Genomic DNA, 27517 nt, shown 5'->3' with positions numbered 1-27517 from the left:
AACCACACTACTCACCTTGGTCCTGATGAGTGTGGTTGTGAGGATGAACTCCCTGCTGGTGTGAGTGTTCCTCTCTCCCCGGTGTCCTTATGTACGCTCCGCCGTGATTCACCCCTCCACCCTCTGACCCTCCTCAACACATGACACATGCTTTTATTGGCCTGCCTATTTGCACAGGTCATTATGTGTGTTTGTCATCTGATTTCTAATTACGGTATGATGGTCACATTTGTGTACCTGGCTTGTTAGAGCTCGGAGATATTATCGCTGTGCGTGAGGTTAATTATCTTTGACTGCCTCGATTGCACCTTTTTGGCATTACGTCTTGGTGTTTGTAGGGATGAAATCATCCAAAAATCAATGCCAGAGATGAGATAGGCTGGTATACTAGACATGGTGGAGTTATTTACCTTTCTTACCTCCATGTCAGGGGGTAGGGACACGACACTGTGGCAGGTATCCAGTTCTGAACAGGCAAGTCAATCACCACAGGTAGAATAAGGTTGTGACTGAAAGTAGAAAGACTTGTTTGTGTCTGAAGTACAGGATGTTTGTGTTGTTCGTTTAACTGTGCTGTGAAGATTGGCTGAAGGGAGTCAACCCACAGCTGATTGTTTGTTCTGGCAGTGGCTGTAGATGTAAAACACTATCACCATTTGCTATCTGAAATGTTCAACCCTTCATATTGTTGAACCGTAAACTATATTTTGTACATTTGAAAGAGAATGATGACAAAATGCAGTTTTTTTTAGTTTCTGTAATGTTTGCCAAGAAGACAGACGTCTGAATTTTGCCTTTCAGTTTGTGCTATTTTAAACCCTCCGCTTTCCAAACAGGGTCCAAAACTGCAAAAATCCACAAAGTACATCAATCAATTAAAGCCAGGGTAGGCAATGCTTTTTGTCATATTTGCCTAAATAAACTTCACATCTTGATAGCAGCTAATTCATATAAAGGTTTGATGGTAATATGAAATTAATCCGACGTCTGTGGGCGTCGCAAGACTGTAATAAACACAACCAATCATTACCCTGACTAATGATTGGACGGCCTGTCTGTCTACCTGCGTGCACTCTGCCCCTGCACTCAATGCTTGTTACTATAGTTTCGTGGGAGTGGCTTTGCATGGAGGGATATCATGATTTGAATTGTTTGGAGTTAAAGCTAAAATAGCTAGCTTTGCACAACTTTCCTACACAACCTTTAAGTCCAGTCAAAGGTCATACCGCTCATCAGCTACACCTGTGTTACTTTCAGATACATCCACTCCGCCAAAGTAAATCCTATTTCCATGTCTATGGTTATCAATGAATGGTCAAAGCAATATGTGAGTGTCTTGACTGAACTTGCATGAAGAGCATCCTAGTGGAGGATGACTCACCTGCGAGGTCTCTCTGATTATAATGACTCTCCTACGAGGTCTCTCTGATCATAATGACTCTCTCCTACGAGGTCTCTCTGATCATAATGACTCTCTCCTACGAGGTTTCTCTGATTATAATGACTCTCTCCTACGAGGTCTCTCTGATCATAATGACTCTCTCCTGTGAGGTCTCTCTGATTATAATGACTCTCTCCTACGAGGTCTCTCTGATCATAATGACTCTCTCCTACGAGGTCCCTGATCATAATGACTCTCTCCTGTGAGGTCTCTCTGATCATAATGACTCTCTCCTACGAGGTCTCTCTGATCGTAATGACTCTCTCCTACGAGGTCTCTCTGATCATGATGAGGCCTGAGGCTCAAATTTGTTCATGACTCCTTCACTCAGAAGAGGAAGCACACAGCACCCTCTAGAGGTCAAAGCCTGAAGTTCAAACCCCCTGAGAAATGATCCAAAACTAAATAGTTAGTCCTAACAGATACAGAATGTACATAAAGTTAATAAAAGTGACTAATTCTGTATCATGAGAAGTGAATTAAGCCAAGACTGATCCATCTCATGTCTACACTCCCAATCTAAGTATCCTCCCAAACACTGATCATGGCAGCAGTTGCAAACTTCAATTCTACATGTGTAAAAGCTTGATTACCGATCAGTCATACTGTACTGTACGAGAACTAATACTTGTCTGTGACTATGTAATTTGATGGTTCAGTAAACTGTATCTTCCCATGATCAGGAAGACATGAGGGGATCAATGAGTCTGACATCCCAGTTTATTAAAGGCATTTATACTCTGGTGTGTGTATGTGTGGTGTGTCTGAGTGTGTGTGAGGTCTGTGTGTATGGGTGGAGTGTGTGAGTGTTTGAGTGTGTGTGTGTGGTGCACCCAGCAGAAAAACCTTAAGCTCAACCTTAGCCTTAAGGGGTTTAGAGGGTTGAACAAAAAGACAGGAACTTGGAATCATTCACCAGAAATGTGAATAACACAACAATTGAAGTTGTGTTTTCTGTATTTCAATTTTACATGCCTCTAGGTATAAATAAAATTGACCTTCTACCTTTTTTTCATCAACCATTCACCATTCAGTTCCCAATAGATAAGTAGGTGGATTTGTAGGCAGGTGGATTGACTTATTGATTCCCGAGGGGAAATTGCACGGTTTATGCATGTCAAGTAAAAGTAAAAAGATTTGACATTGTTACTGTAGAGCTAAGATACTGGTACAGACATACATCCATAAATTAGACCTGAAACTGAATTTTGGCACCACGTAATATTCTGGGGGAGAAAAAACAGTCCATTTAAAGAAAGATACACTCAACCCTGTTTTGATATTTAAATCACGTTAAATTATGCATATGCAATATGTATGCATATTTTTCAGCGATAAAAAATATATTCCCAAATAACTATATGAGACTGCAAGGAGGAAAGCTGATGCAGTTACTGAGAGAGCAACTGGGATGCTGCTTCCTGAAACCAGACCCAGGACAGGCGGAGAGGCGTCACACTGCACCACTCACTCACCCTCATGTCAGAAACAGCACCTCAAAAGTATTCAAAAGTTTAAGAAATAACTTCTGTCCGGAACTTTCAGGCCAAAGTCCTGTCCTTTTTCTACTCAGTTGACCCAAATCTGACGTCTTTTAATTTGTTTCTTTTGTTCTTTGTTTTCGAATCTTCAATTAACCTGATTTTCTTCTGAGTCGAACGGGTGCAGGTGAGGTCTGAATAGCTTCCCTGGGGCAGTTGGTTTGAACTGGACAGCAACAACCTCACAAGGACGTCAACATCTCGTCTAAAATAGACATCTGTGAACTTTTCATGTGCTACCAAAAGCCAGCAGTCTAAGAGCCTTGTCGATGCAGTCGAGCTGCGTCGAAGCTGTCTGTCTGATGGAGTCAGTGGATGGGGTCTGTCTGCACAAGATGCACGGTAATAGCATGGTTGGTCACAGTGTTAGGTTTTATATGATGTGCCTTCACTGCATCAGCATTGGGCTAACTGGCTGTTCACTGTCTTTCTACCTGGATCCTGAACCTCAGATGATGACTGTATTGAGCCTCAACATTGTAGCATGGATAACACACCTTGCAGCTAGAAAACAAGGCCTGGTCACCTCGCAAGCCCTGGCCTCCACCCTGGCCTCCTCCCTGGCCTCCTCCCTGGCCTCCTCCCTGGCCTCCTCCCTGGCCTCCTCCCTGGCCTCCACCCTGGCCTCCTCCCTGGCCTCCACCCTGGCCTCCTCCCTGGCCTCCTCCCTGGCCTCCTCCCTGGCTCCCTCCCTGGCCCCCTCCCTGGCCCCCTCCCTGGCCTCCACCCTGGCCTCCTCCCTGGCCTCATCCTGGCCTCCTCCCTGGCCTCCACCCTGGCCTCCACCCTGGCCCCCTCCCTGGCCTCCCCCCTGGCCCCCTCCCTGGCCTCCCCCCTGGCCTCCTCCCTGGCCCCCTCCCTGGCCTCCTCCCTGGCCTCCCCCCTGGCCTCCTCCCTGGCCTCCACCCTGGCCTCCTCCCTGGCCTCCTCCCTGGCCCCCTCCCTGGCCTCCTCCCTGGCCTCCTCCCTGGCTCCCTCCCTGGCCCCCTCCCTGGCCCCCTCCCTGGCCTCCACCCTGGCCTCCTCCCTGGCCTCATCCTGGCCTCCTCCCTGGCCTCCACCCTGGCCTCCACCCTGGCCCCCTCCCTGGCCTCCCCCCTGGCCCCCTCCCTGGCCTCCCCCCTGGCCTCCTCCCTGGCCTCCTCCCTGGCCTCCCCCCTAGCCTCCACCCTGGGTCAGAGGGCTGCGGTCTCAAAAGAGAGATCGTCCATGAGGAGAGAGTTACACCAGGCTGACCAGACTCCTCCTAACGTCCTCCAGGCTCCCTCCCTCCAGCTGGCTTGCTCTGGAAGGAGGTGCAGGGGGGCACCCATGTGACCTTGGCCAAATCAATCCTTCTGAATCTGAACCTCAACGCTACGATGCAACACGATCGTTTCACAGCCTAATTTTGGCTTCTGGAAGTGAAAGCCAGGCCACCTTATCTGTTCAGGATTATCTTTGATAAGATTCTCTGGTTTCGTTGCTTGCATCTCTTCTGTATGAAAGGTGAGAGGGAGGGTGTTGGGAAAATTGAAGATGTAACACATTTATCCTGTATAAGAATGATTCTGTGTTAAGCATTCCTTGTGTGTAGAGAGAGGCCTACCCCCAAATCTGAACTTTGGGGAACACGAGGCATATGTAAACAAGGTGACCTGGGCTGACCACTCTCTCTTACTGGAGAGGCCATAAAAGATGTCTGGCCTTATCTGTGTTGGGTGAATCATGTGGTCAAGCTTACAGGGGTCAAAAGGCACACACACTCAAACAAGCACGCACACATGCCTGCGCCAGGTCTATGCAAGGAGCCAATGAAGAAGAGCAATGGAACATTTGCATGCCTTTGTCTTAACCAATGACTGTAAAGAGCGGTTCTGCTTAAATAGCTAGCTAGCACAACATGCTAGCGGACAAACTTGTAGCACAATGGCTTGTGATGTTTTTGTCTCCTTGTGGGCCGGCCGCAAGCAATAAAGCTTTCTTAAACTTGTTCACCGACTGACTGTGCAATGCTCGATAGATTAATATTTCCTACAGAGGGGAAAGAGATTGCATCTTTTTTTTCTTTCTATTGTTTTGGAATATTTTGAGAAGAGAAACCCAATATGTGTCCGCCCCATCTGGTGGCCTGTTTCTGCTATGGTAATGGCTCCTTCTCCGTTCTCCCTCAGGAAGGTGGAGGGGCCAAGGTGAGACTATGTCCTTGACTCAGACACCCCAGTTTTACACCCAAAGCTGTTTTTATATCAGTGCCTCTCTCTCTCCCCCTCTCTCTCTCCTTTCTCTCTTCTCTATCCCCCCCCCCCTCTCTCTCTTTCTCCCCCCTCTCTACTGGACTAACTGCAGCCTCTCCCCCCCCCCCTCTCTCTCTCTCTCCCCCCTCTCTCTCCCCCCTCTCTACTGGACTAACTGCAGCCTCTCCCCCCCCCCCCCTCTCTCTCTCTCTCCCCCTCTCTCTCCCCCCTCTCTACTGGACTAACTGCAGCCTCCCCCCCTCTCTCTCTCTCTCCCCCCCCTCTCTCCCCCTCTCTATCGGACTAACTGCAGCCTCTCTCCCCCCCCCCTCTCTCTCTCTCCCCCCCCCTCTCTCCCCCTCTCTATCGGACTAACTGCAGCCTCTCTCCCCCCCCCTCTCTCTCTCTCCCCCCTCTCTCTCCCCCCTCTCTACTGGACTAACTGCAGCCTCCCCCCTCTCTCTCTCTCTCCCCCCTCTCTCCCCCTCTCTATCGGACTAACTGCAGCCTCTCTCCCCCCCCCTCTCTCTCTCTCCCCCCTCTCTCTCCCCCCTCTCTACTGGACTAACTGCAGCCTCCCCCCTCTCTCTCTCTCTCCCCCCCTCTCTCCCCCTCTCTATTGGACTAACTGCAGCCTCTCTCCCCCCCCTCTCTCTCCCCCCCCTCTACCCCCTCTCTACTGGACTAACTGCAGCCTCCCCCCCTCTCTCTCTCTCTCTCCCCCTCTCTCTCCCCCTCTCTACTGGACTAACTGCAGCCTCCCCCCCCCCTCTCTCTCTCTCTCCCCCCCCTCTCTCCCCCCCCCTCTACCCCCTCTCTATTGGACTAACTGCAGCCATCTGTGTTCACATCCGCAAAATACCTCAAAGAGCGGAATAGCAAGGCACACTGTCCACAGAGACAAGAGGCCCGGAGACAGGAGATGATGGATGAGTCCAACCCTCTGATGAGATAGGGGATGAGAGGGAGAGCATCAGGGGATGAGAGGGAGAGCATCAGGGGATGAGAGGGAGAGCATCAGGGGATGAGAGGGAGAGCATCAGGGGATGAGAGGGAGAGCATCAGGGGATGAGAGGGAGAGCATCAGGGGATGAGAGGGAGAGCATCAGGGGATGAGAGGGAGAGCATCAGGGGATGAGAGGGAGAGCATCAGGGGATGAGAGGGAGAGCATCAGGGGATGAGAGGGAGAGCATCAGGGGATGAGAGGGAGAGCATCAGGGGATGAGAGGGAGAGCATCAGGGGATGAGAGGGAGAGCATCAGGGGATGAGAGGGAGAGCATCAGGGGATGAGAGGGAGAGCATCAGGGGATGAGAGGGAGAGCATCAGGGGATGAGAGGGAGAGCATCAGGGGATGAGAGGGAGAGCATCAGGGGATGAGAGGGAGAGCATCAGGGGATGAGAGGGAGAGCATCAGGGGATGAGAGGGAGAGCATCAGGGGATGAGAGGGAGAGCATCAGGGGATGAGAGGGAGAGCATCAGGGGATGAGAGGGAGAGCATCAGGGGATGAGAGGGAGAGCATCAGGGGATGAGAGGGAGAGCATCAGGGGATGAGAGGGAGAGCATCAGGGGATGAGAGGGAGAGCATCAGGGGATGAGAGGGAGAGCATCAGGGGATGAGAGGGAGAGCATCATACATGTCTGAAAAACACACAAGTCCAGCTGGCCAGGCATCATCCTATCCACAGCTGGATCCAATAGAGCAGGGGGGGGGAACCTTTTTTCTGCCAAGGGCCATTTGGATATTTATACAATCATTCGGGGGCCGTACAGAATTATCAACTTAAAAATGTGCCTGCTATATTTGGTCAAACATTTAATTAACTCACCCCTAATGTGATGGCTGGAACTGCTTCTCTTTGGTGAGGTTTGTGATGTTAGCTGGCACGGATGCAGCCTGTTTTGACTAGGGGTGCATCGAACATTTCTAGAGGGATATCATGATTACGGAAAAGGATCGTATTATTTTTTATATTGCTACAATTTTTTTGACTCCTTATCGATCTGAGTGTTAATCAGACGTGGAGCCATACGTTGTAAACATTTGGGGCTTAGCCCAACCCAACACCGCATACGGCCCACGGGCCGGACGTTCCCCACGTTCCCCACCCCTGCAATAGAGGATCACGCACCCAGATGACTCACTCACCCAGATGACTCACTCACCCAGATGACTCAGTCTGGGAAGGTGTTGTTCATCACTATCTTCACATATTTACATCCCAAAATTCTATTCTGAAAAAACGAACATTTTTAGATACATGCTTAACATGCATTGTATATCAGGTACAATTGTTGTATGCAAGCCCATCTGAAACACAATTGAATAACGTGAACAACAGTATATTAGCTGGAAGTAAATAATGCAGCACTCTAATATGCAGTTCAGCTCATGTGAAATGTACCTAGAATGAAAAGAGGGTGATTCCTGTCTGAATGAAAACAGAATAACAAAGGGATCATTACGGGACAAAAAGACCAATCATCATTAAAGCAGGATAACAATAGCGTGGCCCCACAGCCGGAGGGGCCCACTGTGTGCAGAGGAAAGCAAACAAGGACAGGGGCTGAACACCCACTGTGCCTTCTGCATGACCTGACCAGCAGACCAGCAGACCAGGAAACCAGCAGACCAGGAGACTAGGAGACCAGCAGACCAGCAGACCAGGAGACTAGGAGACCAGCAGACCAGCAGACCAGCAGACCAGGAGACCAGCAGACCAGCAGACCAAGAGACCAAGAGACCAGGAGGCCAGCAGACCAGTAGACTAGCAGACCAGCAGACCAGCAGACCAGGAGGCCAGCAGACCAGCAGACCAGCAGACCAGCAGACCAGCAGACCAGGAGACCAGCAGACCAGCAGACCAGGATTTGATCTGAACCCTCAAAAACATCACCAGACCTAAATGCCAGTTAGGTCCCCTAACTGTCATATGCCCCCTCCCCCATCATATCCCCCAGTCCCCCAGTTTACACTCTGTTTGGGTTACAATAACCCCTTGTGTACACAAACTGGTTCAGACTGCAGAGATGGTTCAGTGCCCATATAAGGAGAATGGTGTGGCCAACACAACAGAGGCATCTGCTGAACGGCCTTGAACTGCTTTTGACAGGTGGAATCCTTCTCAGTGCTCGGCCTATCAATTATAGCAGATTTCCTTCCATAGGGCTGTACTATAACTGACCACACCAATCACCATAACCACAGGAGGCTGGATGCTTGGTCATAACATCAAACAGTCTTTGAAAAGTATTTCTTTCTTTCCTGGAACCAAATCTAAAAAGACTCTACAAAGGGCCGATTGTATACAGGGGATATAAAACATTTTTATGGCACATACTTTCATACTGAAAGTATGTGCCATTCTGGGGTTCATGTGTTCTGCACTATAGACAACTTCCGCGCAGGATAATCTCTGCTGTGTTGATGATCTTTGTTTTGGACAAACAAAATTCTAAAGTATGATTCTGAAACTAGCTTTCATTCTATTGTATGGGGTGGCATAGAAGAACACTTTTACTAATAAGCTGTCGATAGTATAATGATCAATGTTTCTCATTTGAAATCTGTCAAGCTCTTGTATTGATTTCATTAAAATGGGGACAATATTATATTCCTCCTTCAGACTACTTTAATCGATAACAAACTGCTGAAAGAGAGAGGATCAATTCTTTCGTTTTTTGACTGACTCCCTGGAACCTGACAGTTTTAACAAGTGGTTGCCAGTTCCAGTTCCCCTTCTTTCTCTCACTTTATTTCTCTCTCTCCCTCCCACTCACTTTCTCTCTCTCTCCCCCCTCTTTCTCTCTCTCTACCCCCCTCTTTCTCTCTCAGCCCACCAGAGTTCTCCTCGCTGGCATCCAGGAAAGACCAGGTGTCAAGGTACTGTAAGGAAGACTTTGGCCCTTTGCTGCATGTCACTCTCTCTCTGTCCCACCGTCCGTCCGCCCCCCCTCTTTCTCTCTCTTTCTCCCCCTCTCTCTGTCCCCCCCCCCCTCTCTCTCTCTCCCCCCCTCTGTCTCTCCCCCTCTCTCTCCCCCCTCTCTCTCTCGCCCCCCCCTCTCTCACTCCCCTCTCTTTCTCTCTCAATAAAGCATGAAACTGACCAGAAACATATTACAAAAACCCTGACCTGTCTGTCAGGGAAACAACAAGTGTGAAAGTGACAAGATGGCAGAAATGTGATTATTCCAGTTTTTATGTAGCAATTAACTCCCTCTCTCTCTCTCTTCTAATTTCTCTCTTCCGAGCACTTCTGTTAGAAGTCACAGGCAGCAGTGAAGGGGCGTGAGGACTGTGTGTGTGTGTGTGTGTGTGTGTGTGTTTGTGTGTGTGTGTTTGTGTGTGTGTGCGTGTGTGTGTTGGGGGAGGGGGTGATCAGCGAGGACATTTAAGAGCCATCGAAGTAATTTCCGCAGATGTTCCACTGGTGTGGCAAACAGTTTTTTCAAGATTAGCTGCACACGATGGAAAGGCAAAAACATGACGATAAATAATCTGGCTGTGACAGAACTATTCGTTAACCTTGCTTCCCTGAAACTCTAAATGACCTGGTCCTAAAATATCCTCTCTCAAAAAATATCAATCAGTCTTACAGATGGCTGTGCAGTGCTGTTGGATGTAAATTGGCCAGACATATATTTCCTAATGAAATGTGCGGTGCCAGTAGAGGACACTGTGTTACTGAAGCATCTTATAAACAGTGTGATCTTCAGGGATGCCCCCACAGTTGTGGTTCAGGCTCTGCGATGCAAGCGAGTGGAGCTCAGATTTGTAGACACAGCGTTTAACTGGCTGCTGGTCTACAGCGTTGGGGTCTGCACGCCTCATTGTTCACTGTCGGCAGGGCTAGTCAGCAGGGGCGCTGGAGCGCCACCAATGATGTTAGGACCATTAGACACATCCTCATCCCTCAACAGCCTGAAAGGCTTCAATCTGTCTGGAGGTGCCTCGCACGCCCAGGGGGAAAGGGACTATATTTGTCCTTCAGAATTGATAGGAAGCAGTTGAAGAGGAGGAACTGTTGTTGTTGTTGGTTTGATCTCAGGGCCAACATTATAAAGTAGAAATGTGTTTCCAACATTGTTTTCAGAGTGAGACATGTGAATGTCAGCGACATCAAAATGAGATAATGACAGAAATCGGAAAACTAGGATCAATATGTTAGGAAAGTTAAAAATGTAACTCTTATCCTGTAATAAGAATGATTCTGTGTTCAGCATTCCTTGTCAGTAGAGAGCCCTCTCCCAACATGAACTCTGGGTAACACTAGGCTTACCTAAACAAACTGATGCAAGGAGCCAATGAAGAAGAGCAATGGAACATTTGCATGCCTTTGTCTTAACCAATGACTGTAAAGAGCGGTTCTGCTTAAATAGCTAGCTAGCACAACATGCTAGCACATAAACTTGTAGCACAATGGCGTGTGACGTTTTTGTCCCCTGGGCCGGCCGCAAGAAATAAAGCTTTCTTAAACTTGTTCACCGACTGCTGTGCAATGTGTGCAATGCTTGATGGATTAATATTTCTGACACAATATCGTAACTAACTCAAATAGCTTGAACGTTTGAACACTTTAAAGTCGCCTACTAAAACAACCAGGAGACATACGTATTGTTGGTTGATTTTCTGTGATTTCCATGCATGTAGGCCTACAGAACATGGTGTTTACAGACCAACACTGGCAGACAAAAGCGACCGATAAGGCAAATAAATAATCTGATGAGGTTCGGCATTATTGAGAACATTTGTGACTCATCCTATCAACTGGCCCACCGGGACACTACGCGCGAGGCCAGAAGGTCGGGCGCCTGAGGACTCCATCAACATTATCATCTTAAACTCATCAAGTCTCCATGGAAATAAGCCCGCACACACACGCACGGACCCACGTACATTACAGACAGAGCCGATAACGTAACACTGAATCGAAGTATAGGCCTCTGTGGGTGTGAAAAATAAATGCTGGTCTAGAACACATCTGTATCGACTTCCAACAGGTCAGAACACTCACTTCTGATCTATCCAGGGGGAGGAATAACGCGGTTACTGTTTCATGAGTAGACTATTGATCGGCTTGCTGCAGTTCTCGACAATAGTCTACAGAAAAAGATTCATTCTGATTACTTTGTCATTTGCCACTGTCAAACACAGACTCATTAAATACCAGCCTTAGGTTACACCTGATGGGTGAAGATAACATAGGCTAACTATAGACATTTCATAATTCAGGTTTGTTCAACGATTTTTTTTTATCTGGTGATGCAGCGTTAGACGCACTTGGAATTCCGGAGTCTCGTGTTTATCCAGAGGATAGGTTAGGGGATCGAGTGCAGAGTCAAACGAGAAAAGAACAGCGCGTATCAGTCACATCACTGCCAGTTGATAACAATTTCCTTCCCAGACAGACAGAGGTTGGCACTTGAATCACAATTCGGAAGTGGCAAGATTTGGGCGAGTGCACTTGCTTTTGTTCAGCATGACCTGAGGCGATTGGGATTCGCTGGCTCCCACTTGGGGACCAGACGGATTCTGTGGTTATTTTGACAAACCAAGTGGAAAAACGCAGCTGGGTCGTGCAAGCGCACATATTCAGTCTGATATTCAACAAAGGGACATACAATTATGCTACAGTACTATAATGAAATAAACTACGTTTGCTATTATCATTTTTAACCCATACCGGCCTACTTAATTGTTGCTGAGGTAATACATCTGCTTGCTACTCGTTAATTTATGACAAGTCGATGTCTACGTAGAATCTGTCATTATTGCCGTTAAAACTCGGTGACTGGCCCCTAAATGCGCCGCGCAGCTCCAGACTGTTCTCGACCGGAGCTCAAGGACAGAATGGAAACAAAGGTGTAAGCGGCTTTAAGCCTGTGGATTTGGAACAGTGTTGTTGATAAGCCTCCTCACTTAACGGGGAATAACGGGGCTGCCGAGGAAGTGTAGAATCGTGACAAATTGTAAGACTAGTTTAAATCATTGATTAGAATGAACCGGTACATTACAATATGTATGGGACAGTGCATGCGTCTGGCTGAAGTTTGATTCATGCTGGTGATGTATTGTTCCTGCCTGACTGGCTCGAGAACCCTGCGTAAAGAACGCGCGCAAAAGTTTGATGGCGAGTAGCACGACGCTGCATCCTCATCATATCCTCGGCGCGAAGACGACTGACGGACGAAGGACAAGCTTTTGAGATGAAACTTCGAAATGAAAAACATCTTGAATGCAGGTTTGAGCCGATACCCACATGAAAAGTATTCCCAAGACCGCCGCTTTCGCTCTGACCGCGGTTAGTGAGGGAGAGTGGAACCTTTTCTGGGCGAAAGCGGCTGTTCGCAGAAATGCAAGCCAATCTCACCGTCTCAAACAACACTGTGCTAGTCCGGGACAGTGAATATAACTTTCCAGCTCTTACATTCGGAATTTTGCTAATCGTGGTCATCATTTGTGGGAATTTACTAGTCTGTCTCAGCGTTCACACAGAAAAAGCTTTGAAAACTACAACGAACTACTTCATTGTCAGTTTGGCTGTTGCTGATTTGATGTTGGCAGTTTTGGTTCTGCCACTGTTTGTGTATGCGGAGGTGAGTAGCATGTTAAACGTTCGGGTGGTTAAATGTCACTTTAATGATTATAATGTGACATCTGCATAATCATAATGATAAATGTAATTATTCTCCATTTCATCTGTCAATGTAGGCTCCATGTCACTTTCTCTGTCATCGCAGTAGCCTAAAGGGTTTTTATGAGTCGACGAATGGCAAACGTGAAGAAAAACTGCTGTGAAAAATGAGTCATGAATATTCATGAGGATATAGGCAATATCCTATTGGATAATGTTATCATATATTTTTTAATTCATTATAAACCATACAGTCTACGTTCAAGTTATTTACAAGTGAGACCTGGTATATATTCTACTTCACAACGTGCCTTGAGGATTTGTTGCCTTAATTAATCCCGAGGTGAGCAACAGCATAAGCAAGAACTAATCTCTCCGGACAGCAGTTTGATTGTATAAGATCTGGCCCATATTCAATAGTGTTTTATTGCCAGTGTCAATCTGCAACCATTCTTGCTTTCCATATGGCAAAATCAAATCCTCTGGCATTGATTATATCTGCCTCTCTTGAACCTGTGATACATAGTCAAATGCACTGGGCCTTGGGATCCTCTCACAATTGTATATGAAATTCAATCAAATGTACTGTTGTACTGGCGTGAACTCTGTGCTACCCCTGCAATGGGAGAGTGGGTACGTGCTCCTGTGGCCCGCTCCCCTACACGCCCTCACACAAAACACACTTGTCCCCGATAGTCAGTCACCACCAGCTAGAGCCCTGAGCCAGCCCTCCCTCCCTCCCCTCCCAGCATGGCGTTTGCTAGTAGAGACACACTAACAAGGGTTGGCTAGTCCCACTCACCAAACATTCCATTCCCAAGCCTGGGTCACTGTCATCGACCCCTCTCTGGACACTATGACGGGCTATCAGTGTTCTCTTCACTGGGCTACGACGGGCTACACAAAGGCCATGGGGGCAGAGAACCTACAAGTTCCTTCTCCTTCTATCTGATATCTGTATCTACCTCACAAACTCGTCACACAGTCAACACACAAATACAGGTCATGCAGACCAGTGAGAAGGCAAATTCAAATGGCTATTTTGGGGAGGGGTGTGTGGGTGACATTGCAACCCCCCCACCCCCAAAACAACCGTGTAATTGTGCATCAGACCTGCAGTTTCAATCACCCAGAGGCTCTAAGGAGCACGGCTGAGAGGGAGGGAGGAAGGGAGGAAGGGAGGGATGGAAGAAGGAAACCAGCGTCCTTCTCTCTGGCTCTGCTCCTCTCATGAGGGAGAGCCCAGATGGAAAAGCAGACGGTGAGATGCAGGAAGGAAGAGGAGCAGGATGGAAGAGGGGCAGGAAGGAAGAGGAGCAGGAAGGAAAAGAGGCAGGAAGGAAGGGGAGCAGGAAGGAAGAGGAGCAGGAAGGAAGAGGGGCAGGAAGGAAAAGGGGCAGGAAGGAAGAGGAGCAGGAAGGAAAAGGGGCAGGAAGGAAGGGGAGCAGGAAGGAAGAGGAGCAGGAAGGAAGAGGGGCGGGAATGAAGAGGAGCAGGAAGGAAGAGGAGCAGGATGTAAGAGGGGCAGGAAGGAAGAGGAGCAGGATGGAAGAGGAGCAGGATGGAAGAGGGGCAGGAAGGAAGAGGGGCAGGAAGGAAGAGGGACAGGAAGGAACCAGGAGCTGCCAGGAAATTCTCCCTAAACATGTTGCTGACGGCTGGTGTGTGGTGTGTTTGTGCTCCAGTTCCAGGGGGGAGTATGGTCCCTGAACATGACCATCTGCGACAGCCTGATGACCATGGATGTGATGCTCTGTACAGCCTCCATCTTCAACCTGTGTGCTATCAGCATCGACAGGTACGTTCTGTCTGGGTCTGGTCTGGTCTGGGTCCTGCTCTGAGGAGTTGGTTAAGGTTCAGTCTTGGTGGAACTGTAACAGAATCAGCAGTGTGTCACAAGCTGGAAATATATGAGGAAAGTTCGCTCAAAATATTAGTTTTTCAATGTTTTTTCAAAATAAAATGTCAGTTTTAATTGCCCGTTTTAACTGTCCAAGCAATTGTCTGGCCTGGTCCACAACAACCCAAATCACTCCCTCTATGCCCAGTGTTGAGAGCCCTGGTTTAGACAACAAGACAATTAACATTTCTCCCAGTCTGTAGGTGCCAGGCAAGGTCATGCTTAGATATAACATGTTATCCAGGTCAGGATAACAGTAGAGAATGCGTGGAAGCTAATTAACCTCTCCACCCAGTCAGACTGTCTCACACACACGCACCAACACTGACGTCTAGCCAAGCTGTGCGGCTCCCAGGAGCTCCTAACAGGCTGTGGAGGTGGTGGGGAGGTGCAGCTCCTAGCAGGCTGTGGAGGTGCAGTTCCTAACAGGCTGGGGAGGTGCAGCTCCTAACAGGCTGTGGAGGTGCAGCTCCTAGCAGGCTGTGGAGGTGGTGGGGAGGTGCAGCTCCTAGCAGGCTGTGGAGGTGCAGCTCCTAGCAGGCTGTGGAGGTGGTGGGGAGGTGCAGCTCCTAGCAGGCTGTGGAGGTGCAGCTCCTAACAGGCTGGGGAGGTGCAGCTCCTAGCAGGCTGTGGAGGTGCAGCTCCTAACAGGCTGGGGAGGTGCAGCTCCTAACAGGCTGGGGAGGTGCAGCTCCTAACAGGCTGGGGAGGTGCAGCTCCTAACAGGCTGGGGAGGTGCAGCTCCTAACAGGCTGGGGAGGTGCAGCTCCTAGCAGGCTGGGGAGGTGCTGGGGAGGTGCAGCTCCTAGCAGGCTGGGGAGGTGCAGCTCCTAACAGGCTGGGGAGGTGCAGCTCCTAACAGGCTGGGGAGGTGCAGCTCCTAACAGGCTGGGGAGGTGCTGGGGAGGTGCAGCTCCTAACAGGCTGGGGAGGTGCAGCTCCTAACAGGCTGGGGAGGTGCTGGGGAGGTGCAGCTCCTAACAGGCTGGGGAGGTGGTGGGGAGGTGCAGCTCCTAACAGGCTGGGGAGGTGGTGGGGAGGTGCAGCTCCTAACAGGCTGGGGAGGTGGTGGGGAGGTGGTGGGGAGGTGCAGCTCCTAACAGCCTGGGGAGGTGGTGGGGAGGTGCAGCTCCTAGCAGGCTGTGGAGGTGGTGGGGAGATGCAGCTCCTAGCAGGCTGGGGGGGGGACCCAAGGGAGCAGACCCTGTACACTTCTCCAGCAGGCCCCAGGTCCTCCGCAGCTGGCCCTGAGTACAAACACAGACCTCACATCTCCTTTCCCCATACTGAAAAGATGTCTCATGTCTTTGAGAAGACAAACGAGGTAAGACAAACACAACTCCCAGAAGAGGGTCTGCTTCTCAGAATGAAGTATTATGAAGTATTGTGTGTTTGTGAAGCGGTTAGTGGTCTACCTCATCTTTCTCTTTGCAAAGGGTTGCCCAGGCTGACACGGTGACATGGTTGCGTCTCAGGATTTATGATCGTATCTTTAGAAAATCTCTATAGTTGAGGACAATTAGGGCAAATTCCCTAGTTAGCATTACAGACAAATGCTTATGATGCCAACCATTCCTGGAGTCATTGTTCAACGTCACAAAGTACATTTTCATTTATATTCTCGCTTTAAAATGAATTGTCTGCAAAACTAGTCATGTTCATATTCAGGAGTGCAGCAGAGGTGCAGGTATAGAGAGCTTACCATCTTCTCCAGTAACGACGACAGCATCTGAGGGGTGCAGTCTTGTCAAGCCTCCGTTTGCTCTGCCAGGTTCATCGCGGTGGTCATCCCACTTAACTACAACCGTAAACACGTGGACCAGAGACAGATCTTCCTGCTGTCTGGCACCTGGATCCTGGCCCTCGCCGTGGCCTCCCCCGTCGTGTTCGGCATCAACAACGTCCCCAGACGGGACCCCAGAGAGTGCAAGCTGGAGGACGACAACTATGTGGTGTACTCGTCCGTGTGCTCCTTCTTCATACCCTGCCCCATCATGCTGCTGCTGTACTGCGGCATGTTCCGGGGCCTGCGCCGCTGGGAGGAGGCCCGCAAGGCCAAGCTGAGGTGCAGCCTCCAGGCCTGCAGGAAGCTTCAGGAGGCTGCGGCCTCACTGCCCCCCTGGCCTCCCTGCCCCCGCCCCTGCCTCCCATCATCGAGCGGGACCTCACAGACCAGGACCCGGAGCGGCCCTGCTCCTTCACCCCCCCGGGGCTGAAGGACGGGCCGGTTCCCACGGTGGCCTTCTCCTCCTACAGGTTCATCCCTGAACCCCCGAAGAGGAAGAGAGCCAAGATCAACGGGCGGGAGAGGAAGGCCATGAAGGTGCTTCCAGTCGTAGTGGGTGAGTCACTCTCCTGATGGTGCCTCTCAGTCAATGGGGGGCAGATGACAAGCTACAGGATCGTGGTTGGTTCATGATTTATTAGTTTGTTCCCAATTGCTGTGAAAGTACCAAGTCAATGCAGTTAATTGCTAAGTACAAGTTCAAGACAAAATCAAAGTATTTATTATTATGTAAGGTGCAGGTGTCTGATACACTCAAGTTGAGTATCTCAGAAGACTGAACAAAGAATACAGAAATGAAGGGCTGTTAAATAGTATCACAATATGGGAGGACAAAAGACGCTGCATTCATGGTGCTAGATAGTGTTTGTTTGGGCTTTAGATAGGGCTCCTAGAAATGGCCATGCCGTTCCATGTTCTCATGAGCTAATATAGCAGGGTATAGTTCAAACATTGTTTATTATATTCAGAGCAACAATCAAAGTAATCATTAGTTTCTGTTAATTGATCAGTGGTTAAAGACAGAACTCGTCAGTTATCAGTCCCACAGCAAGGATTTGGCTTGGTACAGATTGAATCAGATGATCCACTCTGACTGAATAAGAATTCACGTTTTGTTATGCATGTCAGTTTGCAAGACGCACTCTCCCAAGATGACTAATGTAAATATACTAGTCCCTGAACCAGGATCACTGTCAAGACTAGCATAATCAGATGCTGACAGGAAAATTTGATTTAAATATAAAATGTAATCTTCTTTAGGGTCAAACAAACGACATAGCATTGCTCTGACCTCAATCAGTGTTCGGAGGTTCTTCAGTGGAAACTGTGGAAAACAAGCCTGATAATAACAATGAATGAACAAAGAATGTATTTGCACAAACGCATTCAATCCGTGTTTGGAGTATACGTTTGTGCATGCTGTAAATTGGCATGCGACCCAGTTAATAGCACATGGCCTTGAATATTCCTGCTCATAACTCAGTCACGGACACGTCTTCTCATACTAGCTGTCCCATCAACATCATCCTCACTGTTTAATCCACACAGCCAGCCCTGAAAAGGGAAAGGGTTAATAGGTAGACATGATACAGCCAGCTAATCATTCAGCCCATAATCCTACATCCAATTATTATGTAAGGGTTTGCCTGACTGGTTGTAAAACCTTGGCTTCCCTCTCGTCAGTAACAGGAGAGTGACTATCTGCATGACTTCCCTGTCTTCAGTAACAGGAGAGTGACTAGCTGCATGGTGGAAGGAGTTCAGCCCTGTTTGGGTGCATGGTCTTCAGGACTTACCAAACTCAATCCAAACATTTATGTTCAATGTTAATGTGCTCAAATGTTGAGGAATTATCGATATGGGGCAACTGTTCAAAATCACATTGAGTTTATAATGGCAGGGCTCGCATGTAGTAAGCTCTGTGGAAAAAGCAATAGCTATGGCTATGTCAGTTTTGTATGCTGATATTTGGGAGACAGGCCTTGCATCTAACCAGGGGCGATTCTAGGATCAGGCCTTTAGGGGTGCTCAGCCCCCAATGAGAATGTAACATGAATACAGTGTCTTGATAAGGTGTTAAACCCTCTTGCTAATAAATACCTACTTTCACTGAATAACAATGAACACATTTATTATTTGTATTAATTAATACTGCAATTTCCCCACTGCGGGACACATAAAGGATCGTTATCTGTATTATTATGCATAATATTGAATGAATGAAAAAACTAAGCATGTCCCTTTCTTCATGAACTACCAGCATCAAATGATAATAAACAATATATATATCTTTTTTAAATTATTATAATTTTTAGGGGTGCTGAGCTGAAATTTAGGAGTCCTTGAGCAGCCCTTAAAAGGGTCTAAAATCGCCGCTGCATCTAACTGTCATGGCTTAGAACTGAAATGGGAGTTTTATTCTTGCAGAATGAAAATTATATTATTTGTTGATGTCCATAAAACTGAACCAATCGTCTTCAGAAAGAGAGACTGCCCTACTGTCTGTCCCAGTAGGCCTACAGTCACACACACACACACACACCTCCTGACAGTCACACACACACCTTGTCTGGATGTCAGAGACAAGGGCACATGGGGGCGTGGAAGGACTTTGTGCTAGCGATCCCTGGAAGCCCCAGGCCTCAATAATTTTCACAGAACAAAACACACACACTACAATACACACACACTACAATACACACACACTACAATACACACACACTCCCACATTCACACACACACACACACACACACACACAGCTGAGATGGAGAGGGCAAGCCAAAGAGATAAAGAGGGGGATGGGAGGAGAAGAAACAGGGTGAGGGAAAATAAACTGTCATCTTTCGTGAGCTTTCCATCCCAGAGATCTGGAGGAGGGATAGACAGTTCAATACTGAGTAAGAGCTCTCTGAACCAGTCAGGTCCTGCAAACCTTTTGCCTGACTGATCCAGGCGGTAAACCAGGATTAGTCCACCTGCAGTGGGTCAGTGCAGCTGGCCAGGGCTGCTGAACATAAGACAGGCATTCAGTACCACTGCTTCAAAGGTCAAATTCACTTAAAAAGCTTTGACATAGAACTGAATTCAATATACTCATTTGACAGGATCTTTATGTACATGAGTCCATTAGTTTTGAACCACAACCTAGTTTTAGAAGATATTACAAGTGTAAACAACAACCAGTTGTGAATCAGCCAGCAGGGTAGTAGTAGGTCATAGTTACTATAAAAGTCGCTTGAAAGCAAAAGCAAACAGGGGGGAAAAAACCATTTCTGTCTGTAATGTCTTGAGTGTGTGACGTGCCTCCCAAGCCAAGCCACAGGCTGTCTGATGAAAGATGGTCTGGAAGATAAGCAGCCTATCTCTTCTTATGGATGGAGACAGCATACTCAACTCTGCTGGTTCAGCCAACTCAACCACAAGATAGCTTCAACACTTTCTCCCATCAATCTATGTACCATAAACAGACTTTTAGATACAGATCAATTTAACAATTTATATATGTCTTCATATTCGCCGGCATCCAACTAAATTTAATCATTTTAAACACCTAATTTAAAAATCTTGGGTGGTAAAAGTAAATCGGTCGATGCGTTTGAAGGTCTTTGAAAAGGGGGTCTTCACAGTAGCTCCAGGGCAGTCTGTCAGAGGACATCCTCTCACGATGACACACTGCTGGACACTCCCACTGGCAGCTGCCCCCTGTTCTCAGAGGTATAATGCTGCTGCTGCTGCTGCTGTATGGTGCTGTATGCTGCTGTATGCTGCTGTATGCTGCTGTATGCTGCTGTATGCTGCTGTATGCTGCTGTATGCTGCTGCAGCTGCTGCTGTATGCTGCTGTATGCTGCTGTATGGCGCTGTATGGTGCTGTATGGTGCTGTATGGAGCTGTATGCTGCTATATGGTGCTGTATGGTGCTGCTGCTGTATGCTGCTGTATGGTGCTGTATGCTGCTGTATGCTGCTGCTGTATGCTGCTGTATGCTGCTGTATGCTGCTGTATGCTGCTGTATGGTGCTGCTGCTGTATGGTGCTGTATGGAGCTGTATGCTGCTGTATGCTGCTGTATGGTGCTGCTGCTGTATGCTGCTGTATGCTGCTGTATGCTGCTGCTGTATGCTGCTGCTGTATGCTGCTGTATGCTGCTGCTGCTGCTGCTGTATGCTGCTGTATGCTGCTGTATGCTGCTGCTGCTGCTGTATGCTGCTGTATGGTGCTGTATGCTGCTGTATGCTGCTGCTGTATGCTGCTGTATGCTGCTGTATGCTGCTGTATGGCGCTGTATGGTGCTGTATGGTGCTGTATGGAGCTGTATGCTGCTATATGGTGCTGTATGGTGCTGCTGCTGTATGCTGCTGTATGGTGCTGTATGCTGCTGTATGCTGCTGCTGTATGCTGCTGTATGCTGCTGTATGCTGCTGTATGCTGCTGTATGGTGCTGCTGCTGTATGGTGCTGTATGGAGCTGTATGCTGCTGTATGCTGCTGTATGGTGCTGCTGCTGTATGCTGCTGTATGCTGCTGTATGCTGCTGTATGCTGCTGCTGCTGTATGCTGCTGTATGCTGCTGTATGCTGCTGCTACTGTATGCTGCTGCTGTATGCTGCCGTATGCTGCTGTATGCTGCTGTATGCTGCTGTATGGTGCTGCTGCTGTATGCTGCCGTATGGTGCTGTATGGAGCTGTATGGTGCTGTATGCTGCTGTATGCTGCTGTGTGGTGCTGTATGCTGCTGCTGCTGCTGTATGCTGCTGTATGCTGCTGTATGGTGCTGCTGCTGTATGGTGCTGCTGTATGCTGCCGTATGGTGCTGTATGGAGCTGTATGGTGCTGTATGCTGCTGTATGCTGCTGTATGCTGCTGTATGCTGCTGTATGGTGCTGTATGGAGCTGTATGGTGCTGTATGGTGCTATATGGAGCTGTATGGTGCTGTATGGTGCTGTATGCTGCTGTATGGTGCTGTATGGTGCTGTATGGTGCTGTATGCTGCTGTATGGTGCTGCTGTATGCTGCTGTATGGTGCTGTATGCTGCTGTATGCTGCTGTATGCTGCTGTATGGTGCTGTATGGTGCTGTATGCTGCTGTATGCTGCTGTATGCTGCTGTATGCTGCTGTATGGTGCTGTATGGAGCTGTATGGAGCTGTATGCTGCTGTATGGTGCTGTATGCTGCTGTATGCTGCTGTATGCTGCTGTATGGTGCTGCTGCTGTATGCTGCTGTATGCTGCTGTATGGAGCTGTATGGTGCTGTATGGTGCTGTATGGTGCTGTATGCTGCTGTATGCTGCTGTATGCTGCTTTATGGTGCTGTATGCTGCTGTATGGTGCTGTATGGTGCTGTATGCTGCTGTATGGTGCTGTATGGTGCTGTATGGAGCTGTATGGTGCTGTATGCTGCTGTATGCTGCTGTATGGTGCTGTATGGTGCTGTATGCTGCTGTATGGTGCTGTATGCTGCTGTATGGAGCTGTATGGTGCTGTATGGAGCTGTATGCTGCTGTATGGTGCTGTATGCTGCTGTATGGTGCTGTATGGAGCTGTATGGAGCTGTATGCTGCTGTATGGTGCTGTATGCTGCTGTATGGTGCTGTATGCTGCTGTATGCTGCTGTATGCTGCTGTATGCTGCTGCTGCTGTATGCTGCTGTATGCTGCTGTATGCTGCTGTATGGTGCTGTATGCTGCTGTATGGTGCTGTATGGTGCTGTATGGAGCTGTATGGTGCTGTATGCTGCTGTATGCTGCTGTATGGTGCTGTATGGTGCTGTATGCTGCTGTATGGTGCTGTATGGTGCTGTATGGAGCTGTATGCTGCTGTATGGTGCTGTATGGTGCTGTATGGAGCTGTATGCTGCTGTATGGAGCTGTATGCTGCTGTATGGTGCTGTATGGTGCTGTATGGAGCTGTATGCTGCTGTATGGTGTCCTGTACAAAGCTTCAGAAGTATGAGGGTGAAGGCTGTTTGCATCAAAGGGGCCAGCACATTATTTCACCTCCTCCCCTCACCTGCGGTATTAGATCTGAAGACTGATGGATCTTAACCAACTGCAGACAGTCAGAATGAGGAAGCACCTCTCATGTTTCCAAACCAATCTGCTAAGCTGGGAAAGGACACGTGATCTCAGTATTCCATTTAGAGCACGTGATTTGAGATTTGTTGAATTGATGACTCCTGCCTAAGATTTGTCTTGGGGACTTCCAGGAACACCCCAGGAAACAGAAAGATCTCTGAATGTTTCCAGGGAGTTGAGACCTCCCTTCGACAGTCTAATGCTGCTCTCATCCCTCCATCCAGGATATTAATAGAAAACCCATCAGCATTTTTGAATTATTCAGTCAAGCGGGGGCAGGCTGCTAGCAGGTGTGTTTCCAGTGTGGATGTGAGTCTGTAACTCAGTCTGTCCCACCCACCCTGACACACCTTCTCATCACACCTGCATGCATCTTCACATACTTAATGAGACCTGGCACAGTTCTATCAGCTTAATGAATGACTAGCCTACATGTTGGTATGCCCTATACATCTTTCTAAAGATAAATATGGGAGGAAATAGTTGTTGTATGGGCAACGACTCTGACTTGAAAAGGCATTTGTCTGTTTAAGACAGTGATTGGAGCCACCCTCCAAGGGCTTGTCACTGTCCACATCATTAATCATAAATGACACAACATGCCGTCTCTGTTAACAGATCCCTTACCATGTTTAGAGGGTTATCTTGCTCTGTAATGCACATGGAATTGAACTGGATGATGAGATGGTTTCAATCAGACTCCAAGGTCACCCTGGACTATTTCCATCACACCCTCGTTTCGTTTGACTCGGAGAGAGAAGGACTCTGTAGGTGATGCACGTATTAAGTTCATATTTTAGTTTCTCCTCATGGAACACCACTGAAAACTGTAGTTATTATGGAGACTTGATAAGCAATCACAGGGTTATCAAACATGATTAGAATATGCATTTAGATTCCAAATCTTCAAGGTTGTCTCCAATCTCTACAGCCTTTAGTGAGTGAGGATCACAGACCTCCAGAGAGGCAGAACCTGCCTGCTGCTCCTGGGACATGCATTTCCCCCTTCATATCATATACTAAATTGTTGCCTACACATTGTTGTTGTTTGTTTTTAAAGTCCCTTCCTGTTCCTCCCGACGGCAGGCGTGTTCCTGTTCTGCTGGACGCCCTTCTTCGTGGTGCACACCTTGAGAGCCAGGTGCTCTTCCTGCTACATCCCCCCCAGCCTGATCAGCATCGTCACCTGGCTGGGCTACGTCAACAGTGCCCTCAACCCCATCATCTACACCGTCTTCAACACCGAGTTCAGGAACTTCTTCAAGAAGTTTCTTCACAGCTGCTGTAACAGAAGCTAGGAGCCTTCCTGCAATACAAACAAGCACAACCACCCCATTTTAAGGACGCTACAACATTTGTGCATTTATTATTACGTTATGCTGTACTTTTGCCATTGCATTTGGGTTTCTTCTCTCTCTACTTTAATGTATTTTTTGTATTTTGTATAATTATAATTTGTTGTTCTATTGATTTACTTGTGATTGATTTTCCATTGTCACAGCAATGTGTGTTGGTCAAGCTGGCAGTTTCCATGTTTTATGTGGGACAGCTTTATGGTGAGGAATTTCACTCAATTCCACCTCACTCCAAAAGAAGCTCAGAAATACTGGCAGGGCATTTATTCCTGAGATTAGAAGAATATTTTTTGTACATTGTTGCGTTAAAAGAAAAAACGATTTCAGAATAAACAGTTTCCATAGTAATGATGCCTGCTTTAAGCGTCTGCACTGTGGTTCAAGACAAGTTTTAGGAACACACAAGAACTATTTATTCCAAGATCCCACTGCAAGCCTTGTGTCTCAGAGCCAGACAGGCGTGTTCACATTCCTTGCCCTCACATGACATGAGGGCTTTGGGCAAGTTCAAGTACAAGTTCAAGTACAAGTACAAGTTCAAGTACAAGTTCAAGTACAAGTTCCCTTTTCTGCTCTTTTTGTTGCCAAGTAGCACAGATTTACCAAAGAGGTGAGGACAACAGGGGAGATACGCCTGAAGGAGACGGGAGGATACATTATGATCTGGATCCACTGGGACACCATCTGGATCCACTGGGACACCATCTGGATCCACTGGGACACCATCTGGATCCACTGGGACACCATCTGGATCCACTGGGACAGCTATTGGGAGTTTAATTCATGTCTTGATACTCACTTCTCCCAGATGAAGATAAAGCAGTGGCAGCAGTGGATCACACACAACAAGTACCTATTTCCCATTAGGTCGGTGTAATCACAGTACAATTACTGCTATTCCTATTTCCATTAGAAAATTGCAGTAGTGACAGTCCAGATAATAGGGGTGGTTTCCTGGATCAGATGAGGGGTTTGATGTCAGCTCTCACCTGTGTGCACAGTGACAGCTCTCACCTGTGTGCACAGTGACAGCTCTCACCTGTGTGCACAGGGACAGCTCTCACCTGTGTGCACAGTGTCAGCTCTCACCTGTGTGCACAGTGACAGCTCTCACCTGTGTGCACAGTGACAGCTCTCACCTGTGTGCACAGTGACAGCTCTCACCTGTGTGCACAGGGACAGCTCTCACCTGTGTGCACAGGGACACGGCACAGTGGGCTTTCTGTGTGCTTTCCGTGATGTCTTCTGAGACACATCAACAGTATTCTGAAATGCTGATGATGATTGTTGAATTGCATGAGGAAGATTGCCCCCCGGCTCCCAGAAGTTTCTTGAAGGACAGAGGAGTCAGTGTAGAAAACTCTGGGTCCACGTTGACTCCGCCTGTAAAATATGATCAGGAGATGGTGAGAAGACAAGGACAGATGCGTTTCTCTCCAGGCTTTTAAGTAGAGCCGGGAGTGTCATATCTTGTCAGAATCAAAACCCCCGAAAGCTTGGACTGACTGCCAAAAGACGGACCTGCTCAGCTCATCAAACGTCCTCCCTGTGGTCCTGACCAGAGGTCCTGTCCACGTCAGCATGACGGTGAATGCGGGGGCAGCGCTCTGCCCCGGCACAGTAACAGCAGATGACAGCTCAGGTCCTGTGTACCTATGCAGAAGACACCTGAGGTAGTTAATGCAGCCTTAAGTGCAGATAAGGCAGGACATATAGCCTGTTTCATAACAAGCCACTGGAAGGGTTGAAGAGTAGCATTTGTCTGCTAAACAAAATCAAATCAAATTTATTTGTATAGCCCTTTTTACACGCAAGCATGTCACAGAGGGCTTCACATACGCCCATAGAACTGCCCCTCAACCAACCTAAACCCTCAAGGAAAGCAATACACAACCTACCTCACACAGAATTGCTTTCAGCTCAAAAGGTCAGCTGAGAATGAGAAGAGTAACAGAGGTGTCATCCACAATTAGCTCCTGTCTGCTAAGGAAGCATCAGTCCTTCTCTCCTGGGTCTAAGACTTGCCTCCAGGTCTGAAAGGACCACAAAACTGTCATTTCAGAGTGTCAGGCTTCACAGTAGCACAGGGACTCGAAAACTGCAGTATGAAATGTCACGCTCTCCAGGTTTCAACAGTAGTCACTCAGTGACAGTGACCCATCTTCACAACATATGCAGAGAAAGATACCCCCCCCCGTGCCTGCATTTGGTACTCCCCTGCTGACAACCCAAATAGAAAAGCTAAAATTGCAGCGACCTCACAGTGCAAAGCAGTGCTGAGCACGCAGGGAGAGAATATGTGACGTCGAGGTGGGGGGGGGGGGGGGGGGGGGGGGGTAGAAGCAAGTGTTTATCACAGGCCAGGGAAACCTGTTATTTCATACGGGACAGCAAGGGGGCTGTCAGGAGCAGGGCTGTTACTGGACGCCCGGCTGCAACAGGTCAGCAAATGTTGCCGCAAGTGTAGCACAACAGGCTACACTGCACAATATGTTTGGTCCAAATGCCTGCAGGAAAATCAAATATTTCAACATCAACCAACAGCGTTGTTCAGTATCGTAACAAAGCACCGAAGCACCTCTCCCCTGGTTCTGGGTCGTTCATGTAAACGTGCGTAAGTGCGGAGTGACGTTGAATGAGCGTCCTTCTCCGGAGCCCAGAGATTCCAGATGAACTGGGTCACATTCCCCACAGCAGCGCGTGGTTTTCAGGGGGGCGGCTGTGGCTCAGGGGGTACAGAGTGTCGCCTGTTAATCACAAGGTTGGCGGTTCAATGGGGAGAAGTATCCTTGAGCAAGACTCATTTGAAGGCTGTGTCAAATGATGTTGTGTCCTTGGGCAAGGCACTTCACGCTACTAGTCTCGGTGGAATGTCCCTGTACTTACTGTAAGTTGCTCTGGATAAGAGCGTCTGCTCTTTAGATCTACCATCTAAAGTAAGCAGCCCAGCACAACACATGCTCACTGCTGGTAAGTGCCAGTCACACGGGCACGTCTCTTTAGGAAGCTGAACATCATTAGGAGGAGAGAGGGGCCTGGACTGTGCTCTGTCTGGAGCTCGCTCTGCCCGGAGGCAAGGACTTCCAGGAAAACCCTTGACCCTGGCTGAGGCCACACTAGCAGAGCTGGGGGGGGTCTGTGTGAGCAGAAGCCAGCCGCCGCAGCAAGCAACTCGGTCTCCTCTTCCTCTCCACTCCCTCCATCTCTCCACACCTTCCCTCCTTCCTCCCTGCAGATGGAGCCCTCTAAACCAGGCAAAGGAGGCCACTCCAAACCTGAGGATGTGATGGCTGAAGATCCTCATTTCCGCTCCTCCTCCTCGCCCCTCCAGCCTCAGCCCGGCGCGGGCAGCAGGGTGCCCGCTGCGTGACAAACACAGTCTGACAGGTGTGCAGGGATTATAACCCAGACAGGGACAAGGTTAACAGCTCACACTGCTTAGGTAGTGAGGTCATACAGTGGTCACACTGCTTAGGTAGTGAGGTCATACAGTGGTCACACTGCTTAGGTAGTGAGGTCATACAGTGGTCACACTGCTTAGGTAGTGAGGTCATACAGCGGTCACACT

General features: G+C 48.4%; 1 protein-coding gene across 1 annotated transcript; it reads left to right on the top strand.

Moving 5' to 3' along the window:
* Positions 1-12051: 12051 nt before the first annotated feature.
* Positions 12052-24284, top strand: drd4a (dopamine receptor D4a). The gene is given in 5 exon segments (XM_084672090.1): positions 12052-12796; positions 14520-14632; positions 16506-16852; positions 16855-17076; positions 23681-24284. Coding segments are annotated over 5 exon segments (1137 nt in total). The 5' UTR covers positions 12052-12553; the 3' UTR covers positions 23893-24284.
* The last annotated feature ends 3233 nt before the right edge of the window (positions 24285-27517 follow it).

This window comes from Hypomesus nipponensis, chromosome 14 (assembly GCF_054491055.1).
Source record: "Hypomesus nipponensis isolate SF chromosome 14, ASM5449105v1, whole genome shotgun sequence".
NCBI lineage: Eukaryota > Metazoa > Chordata > Actinopteri > Osmeriformes > Osmeridae > Hypomesus > Hypomesus nipponensis.
Note: the sequence above shows the minus strand (reverse complement) of the source record. Positions and strands in the feature narration are given on the sequence as shown.